At 42.5% G+C, this 23950-nt stretch overlaps 1 protein-coding gene across 1 annotated transcript in view; it reads left to right on the top strand.

Annotated features, from left to right (window-relative positions):
• The window catches only part of aff2 (AF4/FMR2 family, member 2), a 134863-nt gene extending 111445 nt beyond the window's left edge, over window positions 1–23418 (top strand). The window contains exons 15-27 of the mRNA XM_070836869.1: window positions 673–877; window positions 1995–1997; window positions 5150–6214; window positions 6569–6684; window positions 9929–10178; window positions 11110–11243; window positions 12791–12854; window positions 13583–13719; window positions 17385–17456; window positions 19292–19385; window positions 20889–20941; window positions 22286–22515; window positions 23297–23418. Coding sequence (XP_070692970.1) covers window positions 673–877; window positions 1995–1997; window positions 5150–6214; window positions 6569–6684; window positions 9929–10178; window positions 11110–11243; window positions 12791–12854; window positions 13583–13719; window positions 17385–17456; window positions 19292–19385; window positions 20889–20941; window positions 22286–22515; window positions 23297–23418 — 2545 coding nt within the window. The remainder of the gene's footprint in view (window positions 1–672; window positions 878–1994; window positions 1998–5149; window positions 6215–6568; window positions 6685–9928; window positions 10179–11109; window positions 11244–12790; window positions 12855–13582; window positions 13720–17384; window positions 17457–19291; window positions 19386–20888; window positions 20942–22285; window positions 22516–23296) is intronic.
• The last annotated feature ends 532 nt before the right edge of the window (window positions 23419–23950 follow it).

Genomic DNA, 23950 nt, shown 5'->3' with positions numbered 1-23950 from the left:
TATTTAGAATATTTTCACTGCTGCTCTCTCTTTCTCTTCACTTGCTCCAAAGCTTCCAGACTCAATTCACAAAAACGATAATTCTACCTTGCAGTAAATAGGAGTTGCTAGTCTACTGCTCCAAACTGGGGGCGTGCAGACCACCATCTACAGTAGATAATACACTGGCTATGGATAAGTACGTCCTACAACCCCACTTCAAATAATCTAAACAATCCCTTTAAAAAGGCTGCATCGGATCTCCGAACTTCCTGGCAGCTAGCCACTGAGCACTGTCACTCCCACATCTGCTGAGAAAAATGTTCAGACTGAGTAGCAGCCATGCAAACTGTCTGCTCAGCTTGATGTTAGACTAATAAAAAAAAAAAAAAACACTGATTTGTTAGATTCTTTTCTTTTCTTCCTCAATCACTTTGTCCCTTCCCCTTTGCTTTGTTAAGGTTTCCACAGTTAAACAAGTTCAGCTGAATACACGCTGTTTTCAATTACTTCATGCTGTTTTTTTGTATTTTTTCATTTTAACACACATTCACCCCCTGGAGCCGGCCAAGGCAAACATTATCATCTACTGTTTGTCAGTATAAAATTGCGCAACACTAGCAGTGTTTTGCTCATGGGCGAAACGAATTCGAACTGTGACGTTTCCCCTTCTTGTGTTTTTTCCCACTGCAGCCCTGCAGCTAGGGAGAAGGACCTGTTGCCTCTCCCCTCTCTGGAGCATCAGAACCCCCCGAGGCCACGAAGCAAACCCCCCAGTGGGAAAACAGCCCCGAGGAAAGAACCTCGCAGTGCCACCAACACAAACAACAACACAGTTACTCCACCAGTGGCGCTACAGCAAAGCGCTGTGCCAATACCTGCTGTCAGTGCAAACCAGGTCAGTTTTTGGAGATGGAGATGGAGTGTGCGTGTGTGTGTGTGTGTGTGTGTGTGTGTGTGTGTGTGTGTGTGTGTGTGTGGGTAAGTTAACCCAATAATTATCTATTACTGTTAGAATGCTTCACATGGCACAGTGAAATTATATGATACAAATTGTCATCGAGGCACCTTTCCCAAGCACTTTGGGACATTTTCCCATTTGGAATATGTAAAGACACTGCTAAAAACCAAGTGCTGCACACTGTATGTAACACTGTCCATTTATCCTGTGATGATCAATACATCTACACAGCCTCTGGATGATTTGATAAAGTCATTAAATTCCACGGGATGAAAACTGAATTATTACAGGACTATTACCGCTCAACCCTGACTGGTTTTATCGAAATATGAAAAGTAGGAGAGAGAGTCAAAGAGATAGAACTGAATCATCGACCGTCGTTTAACCTATAATGGGTTAACACTCTGTGGTTTTATGGAGATTAGGGAGTGTCAAAGAGAAAGAAAGAAAGAAAGACGACTTAAACACTTACCAGATTTAATGAAATGACAGGAAAGAGGCTGATATCAGAATTATAGTAGTAAAATGGCTGCAGAGCAACAAAATGGTTAAAAGGTGGATTTTCTCTAAATGAGAACATTTAATGACATCAAATTTCTAGGATGTTTTAGGAGTGTTTTGATCTTCATGCCTGACATCATTAGACGTGTTGGCACTGAAAAACAAATTTCCTCTCCTTGTTTTTGCCATTAATCTGAAGAAAATCTGAAAAAAAACCTATTTTGACAACAGCCACAAGCAAACCTTGACTCATCTGTCTAGCCTGTCACAGGCTTATAAAACCTTCTCAGACAGTGGTGGGCCTGACCCCGATATCTGCCGCCTCTTTAATAGCAGTCTGACGTCCACTCAGCCAGTCAGAGCTCCAGACTTTGTTTCATTCTCACGGTACACATAATTAATTATTTTATGTCATCCTATTAAACTGTCATGTTTATTTTCTTTTTCAACAATAATCAGCTTCAGGAGGAAAAAAGACTCTACATGTTGATTGTACGTGTGTGTGTGTGTGTGTGTGTAGAGGTGCATTACTGCTGTCAGCAACAATCTCCAGCAAGTCTATGCTTGCACCCATTGAAAAATGTTGCTCAAAAGTAACCTAACCATAAACTCAAAAGCAGTGCTAACCTCTGCAACCTGTGCCGTTGGTGCTGTCACGACACTGGATCAGCTGCCAGCCTTAGCTGTGCAGAACAGCTGGCTAATGTTAGTGCCAACAGACAGAAGAGAAGAACTTTACAGAAAACACTACTGAAGATGTCTGCTCATAAAGGACAGGTTTTTACCTGCAGTATGAATATGCAGTATACAGTATTGGGAACAGTTTTTGTTTTACACAACATGGCGCTTATTGAAAATGGATTTTGCAGATGGCAACATGCATTGGAAAGAATCCAAAAGTTTGAGGAAAGTTTGTCCTTATGCCAAGCGAGTGGGTTTTGCTCGAGACATTGGTTGTATTTTCTTCTCTGCATCTACCTCTGTAGTTGTTTTCTCATATATACGACTCACTTCCTTTTGTTCCAAACACAAATCATTGGTCGTTTTACATCTAAAATTAAGCATTCAATATATGAGGGACAATTTGCAGGTGTGACTCTGCACAGCTACTAAGAAAACAGACTAAGCATACGCAGGCTGGTTCTGCTTGATTGATGATATTATTATTATTATTATTGATGATGTTATTAGTTTCATCACCAAAAGATGAGTCTGATTTTTGTGGAGCTTTATATTTTTCTTATTGTCAACAAATCCTATGAATCTCTAAAGCCAACAATGAATTGATCTTGCCACAGTTACAAGTATTGTGCTTGTAGCCAGAGCCTGATACATAATATTCCAGACATCCATTGTTTGTATAAAAAAACACATTGTGCTCTGGGTGACATGTTCCTTCATTGCCACCAACATGGGCATTGCAGTTTATTTTTATGCACTTCTGCTGCTATAAATGTCCACTAATGTGTATTAATCTGTAGCTGAAAATAGTTTCTATCTGATGTACTGGTTCCTCCAGCAATGCTGAGAAAAACTGCAGTGCCCACCTGTTTAAGAAAGGCCTTCTTAAAAGTATATGTATTTGTGATGTCATCCTTTGATATGATGTCAGAAGGTGCCCCCAGTGAAGTAATTAGCAGGATGATGTCTTCTACATGTGTTCTAGTCCCCACCCAACCAAGCTGTTTAAATCCTGCCTCCAAAGCCTTTCCCAAGTAGTAAAATAGTATAAACTCTTCTGTTGATTTAAGCATCTTCCCCACAGCTTTCAAGTCTTCAGTAGTAAAATATCTCCACAAGAAATCCAAACTAGATTACTCAGAGGTAAACAATTACAGACCCACTTCTAATCTACCTTTCCTCTGTAAGCTTTGAGTGCAAATTCACCATCTTACCAGCGATGGTATTTTAGGACAGCGAGCACACCACAGCACAGAGGCTGGCCCGCTGCAAGTTGTAGCCAACCTGGGAATAAGTGTGGATGAAAACAGTGTTGCTGTTCTTCTTCTCTCAGACTTCAGTGCAGCATTCGATGCAATAATAAGAGAAAAACTGCACTCAGTGTTTGATGGTCTCAGCAAACGGATTAAGTTAACATCACAAACTTTGATTTCATTAAATATCCTTTTTTTCCATCATAGGAATTTCTCCAAAATGTAATTCCCTTTTCACTGGATAACATCTGCAAGAAAATCACAGCTAAATCAGAGTCTTAACCAAAAAAATAAATAAAAATGGAACACATTACCCCACTGCTGCACTGGCTACCTGTATCTCTTAGAACTGATGTTTATAAAGCTCTGAATGACTTCGGGTCTCCCTACATCAGAGATTTTGTTTTGTTTTACGTTCCAGCCAGATCACTAAGGTCCTCCACCGTTTTTCTTTGTGTGTTCCCTGTGTGTCCCATAAAAGTAGTGATAACAGCATCTTCTGTTTTAATGCCCCTAAACTGTGGAACTTGCTGCCTCAGGATATTAGAATGACAAGCTCTCTCTGTGTTGTTAAAAGGAAATTAAAAACCTATCTTTTTAATCTGGCTTTTAATCTAGTAGCGTTACAGTCTCAGTTTTACTTCTAATCACTGGCTTTCACATTATTTTGTCCCTGGTGTTTACTTTATTCTATTTTATTGACTCTTATTCATTTTATTGTTATGTCGTTGTAATTTTGTGAAGCACTTTGGCCTGAATGTTTGTATGAAATTTGAGTGATGTTTTTAAAGCTCTAATAAGATTTACGTTTTCAGCAGGAACCAGTCGTCTTGGGTTCCACAGAAGTTTTGAGACATGGACTAACACACTGTTGGTTTTGATATTTTCGTGGGGTTTATTGACACAGTGAAAGATATGGAATTACGCCAGATTTATCCTTCAAAGCATGTAATGGTAGAGCAAATGGAGGCGGAGAGAACAGGTGAAAAACTGACTAATTACGAGTTCTGCTGAAGTCATAAAGGCCACTGCAATCAGCAGTCAGAAATGTGTTGCAGCTTTTGGAAACGGCATCGCTCATTCCCATTTCCCAGTTTTTCTCAATCCAGCGTGCACCAGTGAAAACCCTCTTGCTGTTAACAATGCAGCAGTCAAGGCTGAATATCATTGCCGCCATCCGTACGGAGACACTTTGAGTTGACTCTGAATGATCTGTGATAAAGATGCACTTTCTTTTTTTGACGGTCTGCCATTACATGTGAGAAGAATTCCAAATAAGAAATGTGAAACGCATCTTTTAATTTGCATGTGACAAACATCAGGCTGCCTGTGCTCAGCCGTGTGACTGGTGTGCAGTGAATATCAGTGACATACAAAATTAGACAGTCAAACATGTTTCATTTGACTTCACAGATTAGTAGAACAAGTTTGTGCTGCCTAATTTGCATGATATTATCACATTTGGCAATATATATTTAGCTCTCTGTCAGCTGCAGGGTTTTTTTTTTCTCAGGGGGTTAAAAATGCATCCGCAGTTTAAGTCAGATCTTTTCATTGAGATAGCGAAACATAAAAAGGCCTCTTTTTATCATAGTAGTAGTTTAGTACTTTACACAGTGGAAAGTGCAGAGACGCAGAGATTTTTTGTGTCGACTTTCATGATTAACAGCCACATTGATCCTCAGAGGCTGGTGCATGTGAATAATTATAGTATTACTCGATCAACTCAAACCTCTCTCCCTTCTGTCTTTTGTCATTCTTGTCACCAAAACAGGATAAGAGGAAACACAGAGGTCCAAGCACCAAAATCACACCCAAGTCCAGAGAATTCATCGAAACAGATTCCTCCTCCTCCTCCTCCGAATGCCAGTCGGATTCAGAGGAGGCCATCAAAGTCCCCACTCTGCCAGCTCAAACGACGCGCTCTGCGATTAACACACAGACTCTGTCCAGCACACACATACACACGCCTCTTCTCCCATGCCTTGCCTCTGTTGGCAGTATGGGAACATTCGGGGGGAAGGGACTTCGAGTCAAAGACGGTAGCAATGTGACCACCAATGGTAGCAGCAGTAGTAATAGTAGCATCAGCGGCGGTAGTAATGGCAGCAGTAGTAGCTGTAACACCCTAAGCATTAGCAACATAAGTGGTTCATTTGGCACCTCTGTTCCTGATCCTGGAGGGTTAGGAGGGCAGTGCAAAGACCTGGAGTCCATGTCACCGCCCTCCAACATGGGACACGAGGTACCCCTCTCCCCCTTGAGGGAATACCAAGAGATCCAGAGTTTATGGGTGAAAATTGACCTGAGTTTGCTCAGCAGGGTGCCTGGGCAGGGTTTGGGGGAAAGACCCAGAGCGGGAATGGCAGAAAGGGAGGGGAGCGAAGGGAGAGACAGAGAGAGACAGGGGGAAAGGGAGAGGACAGGGGTGGCGGAGAGAGACAGACAGAAGCAGGAGGAGAGAGAGTGGCCAGGTCTGAGAGAGAGGCAGAAGTTACCCAAGGGGGAGAAACAGGAGGAAGAAAATGAGCGATTAGTGCAGGACAGAGAGAGGCAAGGTGACAGAGACAGACTAACGGAGAGAGAGAGGCCGTTGGACAGAGAGGACAGAGACAGATTCGGGCTCGGGGAGAGGGAACGGGTGACGGGGAGGGACAGAGAGAAGGTATGCCAAGGTCTGGGGGTCCTGGACAACCCCCCTGCGCAAGAGCAGAGTAATCCCAGGCTGGCTGGGAGGACGGAGCGAGGAGAGAATGGAGGCAAACACAGGAGGCAGGCGCCTGGAAACATAGTGGTCCCAACAGAGAAACACACCAGCAAGAGCAAGAGGAAACACAAGGTGTGGCTCAGGATTGTTCTCCCTAACCATTCTCTTCTATTTTGCTCATACGGGCGGCTCAGAGGTCGAGCGGGTCGTCCATCAATCGGAAGATTGGTGGTTCGATTCCCGGCTCCTCTAAGTCAGCATGTCGAAGTATCGTTGGGCAAGACACTGAACCCCAACTTACATTCCTCCTGTATGAATGATGTGTGAATGGGTGAATGAGGATGTGATGTATGTGCGCTTTGAGTGGTCGAAATGACCATTTACCATTCATATAATAAACCCTCCACCTCCACATCTGTGTCCTCTCCCTCTCCAGTGTATGTACCGTTTTTAGACACAGTGTGTTTTCTGACCTCTATGTTCCAGACGGACCACAGTGAGCCATCAGTCAATGGCAATAAGAAGCTACGATTGGACAAAGACTGTCAGCTCCTCCCACCCTGCATCTCTCCGATACACAACCACAAGAACAGCTCCACAGAGTGAGTGTTAACACACTTTACACACTCACAAATCTGCTCCCCAATGCACCAAACAGGAGGAGAAGTAGACAATACTGTAATGAGAGTTCAATACAGTAATGTATGTAGATCAGGATCATGCTGTGAACAATCTCATATATGGTTTATTGGACTAAAAGGTGCATCACTCACTGAAAATCAAATCAGTAAATAGAAATTAGTGGAACACTTCCAAATTATCTGACATTCGTCATTTAAAACTACTGTTAAGTTATATTTATAGTACAATGCAGTACAAAACACATCATGTGTATCCTTGAGGCCTGACAAGTCTGACGAACGCATAAAACATTTGCAAGGCCAAATTTTTGAGTAATTTGAAACCTGCATCATTTACAGCCACGCTTACTTGATAACCTGCCTTTGCTGGCTACAGTTCTTGGTCTCACATTACCAGTCTCATGGACAGTTGTTGGAGGTATTGTGCCAAATGACGTAAAACCATCAGGAGGACCCCGTGTTGCTTCACCTGCCTTCATGAACGTCTTCAAACACGGACCCACGTGTAAAAGCACTGCTCCACGGTGCCACTAGTGGTCAAAAACTCATCGGGGTACAGTTTCTGCACACTTCTGCACACGCTGATCTTCTGAAGATCACAGCCCCCGTGGAAGTTCACCGTCGGCCATTAGTATCTGAACCCTCTTCGGTTGCTGTGTTCTCTCACTGTGTTCTCTCCGCTCTGTCTTTCACAAGCACGGGGATGTGGAGGATGAGATTTGAACCATGTGATGGAAAAATAATCCACTGTCATGCGCCGCTTCAGCAAAGTCAGTAGGAGTGTTTCCACACCATGTCAGTAAATAGGGAGGACAGGCATCCATGGTGCTTGTGAATGGAGATTTAAAGCGCCCCACCTTTCTAAGAGGAGAACGACTGCATAATATGACAAAATAGGAAAATTAGGTAGCTCCTGTAAACTGGGGAAGGCTGAACACCACATACTCATGACTGGGACAGACACTAGTAGAGTATTTTAAGGCCGGCTTCAGATTTTTAATGTGGCGATGAAGTCATTGGAGAGGCGAGTTCAATTCACGCTGTGACACAGGAATGACAAATTGTGAATTTCAGCTTTCCGTGTGAATTATTAAAAACAGACTAAGCTGACTGTCGCTATAAATAAGCCTCAGCGTGAGAGCTGGGGAGGGAAATATTTATATAACATCTCAGCGTTATCAAAGAGTATACAACGGGGAGAGGTGGGAGGGAAACAGGGGGTGACCTAGACGTGAACCCACGACACTGTGCTGCAGACGTCTCACATGGTCTCTTTATCATCCAAGAGGCTTTTTATGGGAGCTGTAAAGTGGGTGATGTGATCATCCTGCTTAGACTCATCCAGCAGTTTCTAAACCTGTGGCTTCTAAAATCAGCCTGTTTTATTCGTGGAGGTCATATTTTCAGACGTATCGGCTATTAATGTTTGAGTTCTTTTGTTTTACCTCATTAATTACTTTTGCCTACTTTTGTTGAGCATTTGAGCACAGGAAGTTTCAATTAGAGCCATAAATAGTGTGACTGTGATCACAAAAATCATCTCGATTTGCAGTCAAACATAATCCTGATTTTCAGAGCACATATGTATGCTGTAGCAGTTTTATTTCACTTGGACTTTAAATTGCCTGAAATCTTCCCACCGGTCCAAGAAACTGTTGAATCATCGGAAATGTATTGGAGAGGACTACTTGGCTGATACACTGTGGCCATTCTGCGCTATGGAGGTGTACGTTTCTCAATTTATTATCCCTTAAGAAGAAGTATGAGAGCCCTCACACACTTTCCTGCACACACACACACACACACACATGTATCCACTCGCGGATAGGCACACACAAATGCACACAGATTAGCATAGTCATGCACACATCAATTATGCTGTTCACAAAAGCGCGCACACACACACTTTCTCACACACACGCTACAGCAGCTAATTAGTCTTTGTCTCCCTGGTTTTGTATATTATCGCTAATGTCAGGGCCCGCGGTGTTGTTCTGCGAGCTCAGCAACTTTTCTCGCTGCATCAAACCCCCAGAGTTTCCAGGCAGAGGAAAAACATAAAAATATTATCTGTTGTGTTGCAAACAATATGAGTCACAGGAGCTACAATAAGGCAGCTGAGGGAATAATCGGCGGTGCTCTAGCAGGGAAGGCAGAATTAAAACTATTTAGAAGGAAAATATCATTCAGCAAGTGCAAATGAAGCCACAAAAAGATAAAGACATAGAGGTAGGGTTCCACCTGCTTCCATGCTTCACATGTTTGTCGTTAGAAAATGTATTTTGAGTGTGGAAATTCACAGATACCCCCCCCCCCTTGGATGTTTGGAGGTGCAAAAGCAGCCATAGATGGTAAAAAAAAAAGGAACAGCAAGTAGTAACAATAACACAAATACAGTCTTACAGGAGGATCTTAATAAGTCACAGAAAAGGTCCAACAGCAGGTAAAGGGGTTGTACGTGGAGTGAGAGTTTGGTCAGAGGGTAATGAGACCGGGGAGGTCGTACGTTCCGGTTGTGGGGGTTGCAGTGGGCAGCTCAGTGGGACGGTGTGTGGGAATATTTTTGAAAAATGGAGGAGAGCCAGCCAGCTCTTTGAAAAAGCAGCAAAAAAGTTACACAGTAGGACTTTAGCACCCTGACACTTTGACTTTATCTTAGGAGCAAACGAAAACAGCGTCAGGAGGGCTCGCGTAAAAAAGACTGAAATTGTACTTAAGTTTCACTAGTAACAATATTAAAATCATATTTTCTGGTTTATGGTAGATTTTTCTGTTCGCCCCTCATGAGGTATTTTCAGTTTACAGTTGCTACGGCATTTTAGTGACTATTTCATTATTGATTATTTGTCAGTCATCATTTGTTGGTATGATTTTGTCCTCTTATTGTTAAGATTAGACAAGATTATGGACAAGATGTGTGATTCTTTGTTTTAGGAATTTTGTTTGTCTCAACATGCCTTAAGTGTTAAGAAGAACATGACTCTTTGTCAAAGTGCATTAACTAATGTAAAAAACTATTGGCAACCAATGGGGACTCCCTCTCACTCTCATCCTCACATGCCACCAAGCAGTGCAGCAGCACGAGGTGTTGATTGAAACAAGGAAGTAAATCACACGCTAGCAACAGGAACAAGCAATTAATGATCAATAAATGAAAAATCACACTACATTTTTGTTTCTTCGTGTGTGTGTGTTTGTTCGGTAGCTCTCTGAACAGGAAGCAGTCCCGACGGCGCGATGAGAAGCTGCTTCCACCCCTCCTGTCGCCCCTCTCTGACGACCCCCCTCGTAAACGAACATGTGACAGCAGCTCCTCTCTCAGCCAGGAGGGCGGCGCCCCCGGGATGCTGCCCTGCTCCGCCTCTTCCGCTTCCACTTCCTCTTCCTCCTCCTCTTCCTCGCACAGACACAAGAGAGGCGAAGGCAAGCTGTCATCGCATGCGAGAAATGGCAGCGTAAGTGCGGGAGAATATGATCACATGATCATCATTTTACATAAGCAAATGTGTTTCTATTAAAGTATTACACCAAGCTTTCAAGGGAGGGGTCTGCTGGTCGACTTGCACTCTAAATGATGACTTTACTAAGACCCTAAAATAATGCATGTCTCCCAGGTAGATTATTGGCTCTGCCTCACTGTCCCCACCTTGGTGCACACTGTGTTGGAGTGATAGTGAGCCAGTGACACTATCGTCTTAGTGCAAGATTGAGTTGCTCACCAGACACTGTTCCAAAAATAACCCCCGCGGTAATGACATGCCATTCTTAAAACATGTGAATCTACAACGTGACACACATCTCCACCAATATGAGTCATATCTCCCTACCTGCAGTTTGGCTGAGATTCAGGAGCCAAAGTCGCTAAAATAAGAGTGCTTTGTTGTATACATGACGCACCTACACAAAGCAGAGCGTTCAGTAGAGAACAGCTCACAGTAAATTACTAAATGTAGAAGAAGTATTTCTGAAATTACATAAATAGCTTTTAAAAAATGATGTGTGATTTCCCTTTGAAGGTTGTTCCCAAACTAAAAATGTACATGTTAGTTTTGTCATATGGATTTTCAAAGTGACTTTATAAACCATACGTACTGTAGCATCTACATATGGCACAAATGACTTTTAGCGCAATAACTTAAGGGACAATTAGACTATGACTGAGACAGTTGAGTCAGTTTATCCACGTCTCTCAGGCTTAGTGTGTCCCGTTCTTTCACCCTCTGCTCAGAACAGAGACAGTGAGACCACTAACTCAGCTGGCAAAGTAAATCCATCAGTGAACGAGAAGCCAACAATGAAATTTAAGTAGCTGCTTGTTAAAAAAACACACATTCCTAATTATAGATAACACTATTAACTTTGAACTTGACGCCTTCTCTACTACAGGAAATGGACGCCCACGGTGAGAAGCCCAGTGGGGACGGTTACCATGCCAACGGTCAGTCAGACTCGGAGGTGTGGTCGGAACCGGTGATGGATCCTGCTGAATCTCGCAGGCCAAGACTGTCATTTAGCGACACGTATGTAGAAATACACCATACACACCAAATGCGATGCATCTTGAGTGAGTTAGGAGTCTCTCTCTCGGTCAAGACAAGTAAACACATTCATGTAAGACAGGACGGAGACAGTTTTCTTTATTTACGCATAATCACTGTAAACATTACGTTTTACTTTTAGGCCTACCGGGGTGAATTTGACAGGTTGGCTGCTTTATGGCACAAAGGGACAAAGTGCTTTTCCAGTGGAAACACTTAACATTTCTGGCAGACGGTAGACTGAGCGAAAGGCTCCACTACTTTCATTGCCTTTTACATGAGAGAGTGGTTACTAATGATCTCCACCAGTCATTTATGTTTAGAGTGGTACATTCTAGAGGTGGGCAGCACAGTGGTGCACAGTTAGCACTGTTGCTTCACAGGTTCAAATCTGCTGGCCAGCAGTTTGCTGTTTGAGCCTTGAACCTTTCTGAGTGGAGTTTGCATGTTCTCTCCATGCTTGCGTGGGTTTCCTCCCACAGTCCAAAGACATGCAGGTTAACTGGTGACTCTAGAATTGCCCGTAGGTGTGAGTGTGAGTGGTTGTTTGTCTCTGTGTGTTGGCCCTGTGATTGACTGGTGACCAGTTCAGGGTGGACTGCTGATGTGGTTCTCTGCTTCATGAATCACTGCTGCGGATCGTCGGCCACTCGTCATGTTTTTCAATAATATCATACTGCTAATCTTTTAGTCACACTCCTATTGTTAGTGCTATAGGAATGAACTCCCCACTGAAGTCAGGACAGCAGAGTCGACCTCCTCCCCTCCGCTAGCTGTCACTGTCTTCTCATTTCTGAAAAAAACTTCCAATACACTTCCAGTGTCTGTTGACATCTAGTTCTTATTCCTCTCCAGTTTGAATGTGGTTCTTATGAGCAGGGTTGGACAGAACACATTCCATATTTTTCTCCCATTACGATTATATCCATATTACTATATTGCAACATTATGTGATCAGAGACAGCCAGTCCACTCAGACCCAGATTCAGATTGAGACAGGGACTCGCAGCAACACAACAAGATCGTACCCAACCCGAGCAGACCAGGCTTCAGATATTAGGAACAGAGTGGACCCGTGAGGGCCTCTACTGCATTCTCGTGGCTGTTTTATTTTGAAACAACTCACCTAATTTGAGGGATGATGCCTCTTCACACTGTATATTGGTGCTTTAAAGCAGTACACTCATAGGCCAAACGGTGGCCTATGAGTGTATTGTAGGTTGGGAAATACCCATGACTACCTCAGCACTGGTCCAGTTGTGAAACTTGAAAAGATGATGTATCTTGTAACATATTTGTCCCTAAGGGTTCCTGCATTATTCATGAAACAACATATTTTGTTGTTATACTAAGGTTGCACTAAGCCTGAGGTATGTGTACCTAAGCAGGATACTGTATATAACTCACTGCAAGCGGCTCATAGCCAGCTATTATGTAAATCACTCTAACATGCATTTTTTTTTAGTTTCTGTTCAACGACACGTCCGTGCAGACATCAGCTATTTGTGTTCTTCTTTCGCTGTTCCCAGAGTCCACAGTGCAGACTACTACATGCAGGAGGCCAAGAGACTGAAGCACAAGGCCGATGCTTTGGTAAGATGTTGTCCTCCGTGAGTCACTCTGCAATCACTGAAAGACACACAGGTCTCACACACACACACACACACACACACACATACACAAGCTTTTACACCTCCATGCTCAAGTATTTACAGGAGGCAAAGAGAAGACAGACAGTTACACAGACACATAGACAGCAAGAAAATGATTTAAAAACACACAATGTTAACATTTACTGTACAGTCAAGACTGTAATTATGTGTGTGCTGCTGTGTTCAGATGTGAGCATCACTGCTGTTGTGTGTGCACGCTCACGAGTCTCCGAAGACTGAAAATCTATTTCATATCAAGGACTGTACTGTATAATTTGTGTTATTTATTGTGCCATTTGTCTCCAAGGGAACATTGCATTCAAGGACTGATGATGTCTGCAAGATTATACAATATCAAAAGAATTATCTGCCCCCCCCCCCCGAACAATGAAATGAGATTTATTTAACTTGTTATTTATCTTATGTTTACGCGTTGTTTCCTCGGATTTATCCGGGGATTTGCATCTTAGAGGGAGATTATTCATAGAGAACCCTATGTGTCTGCCACAATGCTGTTAAGACATTTCTTACTGTCTCTGTCTTATTCGCGTCTTCTCTCTCTCTGTCTATCCTCTGTTACATTTCTGCTCATTTTTCTCATTGTCACATTTGTTCTTTGTCTCTGTCACTCATGCTTGTCTGTTTTTCTGTCTTCCTCTCTGTGTATAGATGGACAAATTTGGTAAAGCGGTGAACTACGCAGACGGTGCCCTCTCCTTCATAGAGTGTGGAAATGCTATGGAGCGAGATCCACTAGAGGCCAAATCACCATACACCATGTACTCTGAGACTGTAGAGCTCATCAGGTACTATATGGATGGACAAGTGAAATGACTAATTAGGATGTGGTGAACAGAAATTTCTAGTTCTCCAATGATTCTGTAGAATGGAGCTGATAAAGATATGTTTTCTTAGGAAGGTTCCTTCTAAGCACTGTGCTATTTGGTCCTAATTATAAGGGAAATGAAGTCAGTGTTGGTACAATTCCAGTGTATTGGATTATATATTATTTTATTCTAGTGACCTTAAGATCTATGCTGGGTGGGGTTTTCTACCCCAAGCGCGTTTAACCAAATTTCCAAAGAAATGGTGCACTGTAATCTCTCAATGCTGGGCTTGGCAGAAAGGAAATGGACACCGTCTGGGAGGGCAAATTAGCTAATGGGGAGTCCATTGTCTACTCCGGACATGATGATGATGGAGCAAAGCGTACAGAGGGAGTGGCTATCATGATGACAAAGGACACCAGAAAGGCTCTCTGCATCTCCACAACCTTCAAAACTAAGACCAGGAGAGTAAACGTCCACATCATCCAATGCTATGCACCCACCAAAGACACAGAGGTCAAGGCCAGGTTCTGTGACTGAGCCACCTACTTGGTAATATGGAAGCCAGAGATGTTATTATCCTGATGGGTGACTTCAGCACCAAAATGAAGCCTATGAGGCAGCAATGAGAAAACATGGAGTACGGAAAATGAATGGAAATGGAGAGATAATAATCTAGTGATTGGGAGACGTATATTCCCTCTTAAAACAATCCACAAAACAACTCGGGTGTCACCAGCTCAGTCACAGAAAACCAAATCAGTGACATTAGTATCTGCTAAGAAGATGTCAGAACAAGAGGAGAAGCGGGTGCAGCTTCACATCACCATCTCCTGGTAGGGAAATTCAAGATAAGGCTGAAGAGACATCAAAGTGGCCAAAGTGAAATAACGAATTACAGGACTGAATACCTCAGCAGTGCTTCAGCGGTTCAAGGATATCCTCAAAGGGAAAGCGCAGAGCTGCAGCTGAGGAGGACGGAAGGTTAAATGAGGAGCGGGAACACGCGAAAGCTGCTTGGAGCTCCACCTGTGAGGGGGCCTTAGGGAGAAGGACCCATAAGAACAAGGAGTGGATAACACAGGAAACCTTCAACACAGTCCAACACAGGAGAGAGAGTACAAAGTGAAAGTTAACAACTCAAGAATGAAAGCTGAAAAGGCTTTACAACATGCCACACCCAAAACTCAGGTCTGTAGGGCTGATCACACATTGGACACGAGTATTGTCACAAATCGCTCAAATAATATTTTGTTGTCTGCTCATATAGGCAGCAGTGTAGAATTTAACTGCAAAACAACTGGTACGCCCTATGGTATAATAAATCCATGAGTCAAGGTTGATATCTTTTGTTTTCTTTCAAAAAAGGGAACACATGATCGGGACACACCATGACAGATAAGACCCAATCAGTAATCAGAATGGAAAGTCTCTGTTTCTGCCCGTCCAGACTAAAACACAATCCAGTGGTTTTTTGATCTAAAATGGGGTCATCGACGTTTTGAAAGTTCTCTGTTCCAGGGGTTCAGAAAAAACAGGAGTACTGTGGGCGCGAAGCATAAACGTAGCAAATGTTATGCATTTTAAAACACAGATGTATTAGTGTTTATGCAGCCTAGACATCTGGTGGAAAGACAAAGTAGTCTGAATCTGTGCAAAAGAACAAGCCAGGATCCCACTGACTTAGAGATTTGAAGGAGAAAGTGGAGTTGGATTGGACACACCCTCAGAAAACCTGCCACAAGCATCATCCGAGAAGCCCTGAAATGCAACCCCCAAGGAACAGGGAAAATAGGTCGCCCCAGGAACAGCTGGAGAAGAGCCAACCGAGCAGAAATGCACTGGAGTGGGTTCAACCGGTGTGATCGCAAAAGAAATGCTAACATCCAAGTGAGGTGGAGGACATTTGTCAACGGTCTATCCTCCTTAGCATTTTGGAATGTTTTCCACAACAGTGAAACAGGAAGCAAGGTTCGACAGTATTTTTTAAAGCAGCTATACTCAGCTGTATTTAGACAACGAGAGTGTGAGCTAGCAGGTCTAAATCATCATAAGAAACTGTAGCCATGCCACAAGTTCTTCATGAAAAATAGGATAAGGATGTGTGGTGTTCTGAGCTGCAGTGATACATGATAATGTTACTTTATGTGGAGATACTGCACCTGGCTGGACTGAACTAAGCTCCCTCTAATCAGGCCTCTGTCTGACAGGCTGATTAGTGATGGAAGACAAACTCACTTGTGTCCTTTTGGTTATTTTGAGCCAGAGACAGTTGAGAACTCCTCAGGAACACGTCGAGAATAATGTGTTTGCTTGATAGAAAACTTGAATATATCACCAACCGTTACTTCTTTAAAGGCAATAATAAAGACTAATATGCTCCACATTTTGATGAATAAAAAACTCAATAAAAACACTGGTAGGCATATACACCACACAAATGTTCCCAGCAAACATGGGTGCCTGTTATGAGTGCAGCAATACCACTCATTTCTTCTAGAATAAGGACAACTAAATATCTAAGTTGGTTTAAATTGATTTTTGTCATTTTCTTAGTTACTAAGATTAAAACAAAATTTCTCTGGAAATCAACAACTGCTTATAAACCCAACCCAACTATGTAACTATGATAAACTGTAATTCCCTAATTCTTTCTTAAAAAATAAATAAATTAGTGGCTACTTAACGTGTGTTCCATCTCATCACTTCTCTTATCGGCCCAAGCTCACTGGGCTGCTGTTTTTAAATAAAAACTGAAGCCTAATTAGCATGACGCCAGTGCTGCATTCAGAAATGTCTTAACTCAACACTGTATTTTTTGTCTAAGGCATCTCAGACCTGCAGGGTTGCTAATGAGCACAGTTTAACCAGTGTTACATCACAGGATGTCTGCTGTTTCTCAGAGCTGCCAGTGTGTAATGACACTAAGTGCAACTTTAAGAGAGCAAACACAGAATAACAAATGGCTGCTAGCTCTGAAAGCAGGCAGGTTGACAGCAGGTTATTGTAGTGGGAAGAGAGTCTCTTAACTGAAGGACTCGGGTTCAAGCCCTGCTTGTCTGCGCTCATTCATCCCGCTGAAGTGTCCTTGAGCAAGACAGTGAATCGGTACCAGCTGCAGTGCTGCTGATCTGCGACTCCGGCCTCTGATCTCCCTGAGGAGGGAGCAGAAGAAAAGGATTTCCCTACAGAGATCAATAAAGTATAAAGGTGCAACTCCTGTGCCTTGGTTCACCTGTCACTGCTGAATTTCATTTTGACTGATTAGCCGTCTCACTAAGCAATCAGCAAGGTCACCGAGGGCAGCATTTTTTGAAAACCTAATCAATAACAAAGGAGACATTTACCCCTCTACATGGTCTGAAGCTCACCTGCAGCTTGTCCTGCCTGAGGGCACTTCAGCAGGGTGGATGCTGGCTGTCAGCGGGCTGAAGGAATGAATCACTAACTGACATGTCACTCTTTTATATGTCTGTGTTCAGAAAGAGCCGCCGTTAATGATTTTAACTTTGATTTTCTAATTAAAGTGAACCCTGAGTATACATGTATTCACTACCATGAGAAATATAACGCGTGCCTTCATCTCAAGCCCATAAATCACTGGAAATGTCAGCGAATGAGTAATGAGCTTCTCTCCTCTGCAGGTATGCCATGAGGTTGAAGAACTTCACCAGCCATTCAGCCACCTTCGCTGAGAAGAAACTAGCTGTGTTGTGGTATGATTCTCTTTTTCTGTGTGTGTGTGTGTGTAACATACCGTACATCAGCAACAAATATTATTCATTTTAACTACATGGCTCAAAAATGGCTCAAAAATTTCTTACTATGTAGATTTTTTGATATTTAATAATTCTGCAAACTGTTTAAGAATCTGTTGGAGGGTTTAGGTGATTAGAACGTCCCCCAGTCTCAGGAAATGTCGTTGCATTTCATACCCTCTCAAATGTTTGAGCGTTGGATGCTGAAAATTCTCTTGCTAACTTGCTAAGCAGTCTGTGACTTAGATGTGAGGCCAAAGAGTTCAGTAACACAGATGGACAAGAGAATATTACGGGCTTGTTGTAAGTGACGGTACACTATTGAGTGACATGACAGCGACCGTGTTGACAGTGACCTGAGTGAAGATGGTGAAGAACACGCGATTCCTTCAGATAAAGGCACTGTAGTTTTAGTGTTTTAACCCTGAGGAGACAATCTGTACACGACTTGTATGGCATTCTGCACCACTTGTGAATTTCATTCATACCAAAGAGTCAATTCTGAATAAGAGAAAACCAGTGAATGTTTCTTTCTTCTTAAATCACTCCTTCATGCCACTTCGTTGCCAACAAATCTCATACGAGTGGTTCTTGCAGTTCAGTCGAAACATACAGGAGGCCATCTATGAAATACACACTCGACAATGAAAAGCATGCACAAAGTATTAGGATGTAGAGCTCCCTGACAGGTATAGTTTGGATTTTCTGAAGTGGTGTTTAAATGAGACACACCATAGTCAGTGTATTACTTACAGTAGATGGTAGCTGGCATGCCCTTAGTTTAGAGGAGCAGGAGGGGTTTCTTCCATACGCTAAACAATGTACTGCCATGGATGGGAACAGCAGGAAAACATATTTTAGCCACTTAAAAAACGCCCCCCTAAAAAAATTAGAGCCAGTGACAATGTACGCTATATTTAGAACACTTTCACAGCTTTACATCACATATACACACAGCCCTTTCCCATGGAGAGCTGAAGCCTTTCTCTCTTTTTCTTTACTCTCTTCAAAGCCACCAGACTTCCTTGACAAAAAAGTACTTTTACCTCATAGAAGACAAGAGTTCGCTGTGCCATCTCTGCCTTGATCAATGAACTAGTTTGTATCTGAACTAATCATTTAAAACACCAGTCACACTAGTCACACAATGAGGAAACAGTAGTCTCGTTGTGCAACATACAATTACTGTTTTTGTCAATGAAGTCTGGTGGCTTTGCAGCAAATGAAGAGAAAGAGCTTCATTTCTGTCAGAACGGGCTGTCTGACAATGGAATGAAATATTCCATTGAAATATTCTGAATATAGCATACACTTAAACTGATGCTCATTCTGTTAGGTGGGGCTTTTTTAAGGGCTAAAATAAATTTTTTCCCTGCCTTAGTGTCTCTGCCAGCACTCCAGCCTGCTGTAGGTACAGTAGGTAATACATTAAATATGAACAAGTGCCTAATACAACCCCACTACAAAGAATTAGAAACATGCCTTTAATGTTCTAAAACCCTAAAACCTTTTTATTTTCTGTTTTTTTATTCACAGTGCATCGCTCTGTGGATGAATGAATTTACAATTCACAAGCACAGATGTGGATTTTTATATTATCATATAATAATATTATACATTTCCCACATTCTTAACTTCATTGAAGTTCTTCCTAATCCGCAAGGACTTGTGGGCCGTGTTTGAAGTCCGGGTGCATTTTGTGTGAATGACATGAAAATAATATTTGCAGATGGAGCTTTAAAGGGAATTTATACAGAGGTTTCATCTTCCTTCTAATGGTTTTGTTTCCATAGTAACCGCTGTCTGTCTCTGCTGTATCTGAGGATGTTCCATCTGAAGAAAGACCATGCTGTCAAGTACTCGCGGTCGCTCATGGAGTACTTCAAGGTAACGCGCACATACACACACACACACACACACACACACACACACTTGGACACAGACTTTATTTCCTTCCCCTCGCTCTCATTTTCTCCCTCTGTGCTTGAAAAACATGAAAAGCCAATTACAATCCCTCAAATACATTTCATATTCATTTTCATGGTGCCTGTGCATTAATTTTGCATGACGTTATTAAAATCCATTCTTTCTTTTTGATATTAATGTATTAATTAGCTCCATCAATCATCACAGTGGATTGTTAGGGTTTAATGTGCTTGTTTTGATTAATTATGTTTAGTTTAATTAATTACTGAGGATGTCATTATCACAGTGCAGCATTTGCATTGATGGGATTGGATTTCTGGGTAGAGACTGACTGGGGCTTTAGCTGTATGTGTGCTCAGGCTGTGTACATACAGTATGTGTTGACAGAAAGAAAATATAACCAGTATCAGTTGGAGCAGCTCATTCTCAGAGAGAAATGGCACAAAAACAGTGCAGCCAGTTCTGTAATATACTTATCCACATGACACATTAATGTGGATTTTAGGTGCTCGTTATCGAAAACCATTATATGCAATTTAGTGTTAAGAAATTACAGATACAGTATGGGGCAAATTGGTGGCTCAGTGGGGTTCAGCTTATGTTTTTATTAACTTAAGCCGTTAAGCTAATGCTTTTGTTTACAATGATTATTAAATTAAATGATCAAATGAAAGATTTTAATCTAAAATTTACCGTGTGTAATGGCAAAAAACAGCAATAAAAATCCATGACTCTGTATTTTATCTTTATGTGTTATTTCAAAAGTTTATTTTAAGGTAATTACAAATTCAGTTGAGCTTTTAGGCTTCGTTTTATTGCTTATTAAATTGCTGATTGCAAATAGCCCATTGGCTAACGCTGGTGCATTTACAGCGATGTTTGTCATTATGCACTGACCCCGTTAAACCAGTAAACAAATAGAGAAAGAGTTCGACATTTCATGAAATGTGCTTACCTGCTTTATTGCTGAGAGAAGAGGAGACAAGATAACGCTTATCTGTATGTTAGATATGAGTCTTAGCTGTAGCTTCATATTTAACGTACAGATAAGCGCTATCTTGCTGTAAGCATAGGCCGTAAGCATAGCCTAGTATAAAACACTGGAAACAGGAGGAAACAGCCCACGTGGCTCTGTTGAAAGGTAAAACAGTACATAACCTCCTGTAAAACCACAACTCTGGCTTTTATAAGAATTAAACAAACTAGTTCATTATTAAGTTTTAGAGGTGTTAGGTGGACTGTGTTCCCTTCAGACAGAGCTAGACTAGATGTTTCCTGCTGTTCCAGACTTTATGCTAAGCTAAGCTTTGGCTGTAACTTCAAATTTGATGGGGAAAATCAGTAAAATACTGCTTTTGGTGTATGTGATCATTCCTCTTTCTTCATTCCGTAGTATTTTTGCTTGTAAAGCAGATACTATAAATCAAAAAATACATTTTGATAATTTGTCCTTTTGTGACCCAGAATTCAGCCAAGAGTTCCCACCAAGCGCCCTCACCCTGGAGAACCAATGGGAAGTGAGTATGCACACACACACACATGCAGTATCACCCCCCCACCCCCACCCCCCTCATTCGCATAGATAATTGAGAATTTATAATTCACCGGAGCTCTGCTGTAAAATACCATGCCGTCCCTGACAGCCACTTCCTCAAACAAACCCCTCAGGATGCAAATAAAGGGATTGATTTGTTGTAGATGTGAGGAGAAGACTGGAGGGGCTGCCGAGTGCCGGGTGAGAGGGAGTGATGATAGATGGAGGAGGAGAGGGGTGGAGGAGCTGAGGATGTGAAGCTAATGAGTTTGGACAGCTCTGACGCTGCACAACAGCAGGACCGGAGCCCAGAGTGTGTGCGCTTGTGTGTGTGTTCGCAGCACTGAATCAGGCACAAGCCGTCGGGTCAGCGAGGGTCAAGGCCACATCACAGACATTACATCACTGCCAGAGCCACACACCCAGCTGTGCAAGGCAGGGGGGGCACTTTGTACTAGCGTGACTGATGTTACTATACAGTGAATACCACAAGGGCTACACACACCCTCTCACATTTAACACTTGTATAGCCTCAAGGCCTGAAATGATTACTCCTTTGTTTGCCTGATACAGTTCCCAGCAAAGTCAAGGCCAAAACAAAATGTTATTTTGTTATTTCCTCCTTACTAATGTGTAGCTTTATAAACGTTAGCATAATGTATCATTGTTAATTCAGCTGTTATACATTGGTTTTACTACAAAAGGATCAAATGACTACATGTAATGTGAAGTGTGTCACTCATAGCGATAAAGCCTTTAGTTCCCTTTAGCTCTGCAGAGCATCTTGGTGTCTTTCAGCTCATTGTTTTGCTTTTAAGACCCTGCAAACTACTGTTTTGGTTCAGTTTCATTAATGTTGTTTCCAGTCACAGGAGGCAGCTGTTTTCAGTAGTAGTGATTTCTGATAAAGCTACTGTACATTACCCACCCAGCACCAAACAGCAGACTCACAAAGGTAGTGAAAAGCTGGTGAACACAAAAAGGAGACTTAATATTGAACCTCCATTCATTAGAGGGCCACAGATATGACTCTGAATGTATGGTAATAGAGGCCAGTAGCTGTGTTTTTCCTGCTTCCAAAATCTAGCGTGGTCTTATCTTTAAAAATAGAAAACTAAGTGAAGACAGGATTTGGCAGACACATCTTTGATACCAGTTAGTCTGTTGGGACAATATGTAACAACTTAACACTCTGCTGACAGACAAGTGCACATTTTCCTCTTTGTATGTTTTCAAGTAGCTCAAAAGCCCCTCCAGCTTACAGGACCTCGCGGTTTAAATCTCTCTGTGTCACTGGGACTCACTCCTCTCGCTCTGGTGTCCCCAGGGTCAATGGGACTCCATCTCCCCTCTCGCTCAGCCCCTCCCCAGCCAGCAGCGGAGGAGGGGGCGGAGGAGCAGGAGGAGGATCTGGAGGCGCCCCCGGCTCGTCGGGAAGCGTGGCTATTCCTCAACGCATTCACCACATGGCTGCCAGTCACGTTAACATCACCAACAACATCCTGCGGAGCTATGAACACTGGGAGACGGCCGACAGACTGGCCACTGACAGCCAAGGTAGGCCTGCAAATGACAAATAACTTTACATGGCTCTTATTTTCAGATCAAATCCCATTTACTGAGATGAGAAAAGGTGAAAAACAATCCACACTCAGGTAACCGTTTTTGTACTACACTCGCCAAAGATCTCCTGATGAAGTTTGAGCCCCAGTATGTTATAGCAAAACCAACACCTCAGAGTTTTTACACCATCCACCTGACAGCAAGTGTTACAGACTATAACATTTGTCCAGTCACAGTATTGAGATGAATAATTAAGTCTAGAAATATGCTGCTGGAAACTGCAAAGTATGGAAAAAGAACAAGTGACAGTTTGCAAACTAACGCCAGTTGTATAAGCCAAGTGTGTGTAAGCCTTAAAAATAGACAGAAGTGTTACTAATGATCACTTTAGGATATATCATTCTAATGCCGAGGAGAGGAATTATTTATAGGAGTGTTTTCCTCACATGTTTAGAAGCCAGACATGAAAGAGAACCTGCTTATCCTCCTCCACTAGCCTTACAAGTTGTAGTTTGTAGCTCACAACAAGCAGCTGACAACTTGTCAAGCTCACTCGTACGTTGTCATCACCAGCAGCACACTATAGAAGTGAAGTGAACAGAACTACCACCCATCGGTCTGTGGATAGCCATTCTGCCTTGAAGCCTTAAAGTCTAGTATTTTCAAAATCACCATTTTGGTTTTATGGCCCTGTAGTCACGTGTTTTATGTTAGTTCAAGCAGCTGCAGGCTCATTGATGGTCAGTAACCGTGTGTCTCCCTCACCCCCTTGTAGAGTTCTTCCAGGAGCTGGACTTGGTGATGGAGCCGCTGAGTCAGCAGAGCAGCATGACTGAGCTGGTCCGATACATCAGGCAGGGACTGCACTGGCTCCGCTTAGAGGCTCACCTGCTGTAAGGACTGGACCACGGCCAAAATTTATTTAAAAAAGAAAAAACAGAAAGAAAGAAATGGGCCTGGGAGCTAGAACTGGGATAACAAGTGAGACGAGACTCAGGACAATGCTTCAGTTCCCACTGGGATCCTTCAAATGACCTGGCAGTACCCACGGTAATGTAACAGCATAGACTGGGTGGATTAATTGGGCTGACATTCACCTGCATTTAGGCGTGAACAGTAACTAAGTTTGGGAATTTCAAATGTGAATCACAGACTACAAATTAGCATATTAGAAAATTTGGCTGACGCTGCTTTTTGGAGCCGCTCCAACAGTATATCTGTGAACGTAGCTTAAATTCCTAAAGGGACAATAGATGTTACAAACCCCCCATGTCCCTGAATAGAAATAAGAGCCAGAGAGGAAGGGTAAAAAGTATTTTTACTAAGACAGGATAATTTTCAAAAAGATACGTGAGAGGCTCATGTGATAAAGGAGGCTAAAGGAAGGGAAGGTGCTCAACAGAGGCTCATCTGCTCCAGCAGTGGCCTA

The sequence above is a fragment of the Pempheris klunzingeri genome, chromosome 9 (assembly GCF_042242105.1).
Source record: "Pempheris klunzingeri isolate RE-2024b chromosome 9, fPemKlu1.hap1, whole genome shotgun sequence".
In the NCBI taxonomy this organism is placed as follows: domain Eukaryota; kingdom Metazoa; phylum Chordata; class Actinopteri; order Acropomatiformes; family Pempheridae; genus Pempheris; species Pempheris klunzingeri.
The sequence above is the reverse complement of the archived record's forward strand: the minus strand, read 5'-3'. Positions and strand labels throughout refer to the sequence as shown.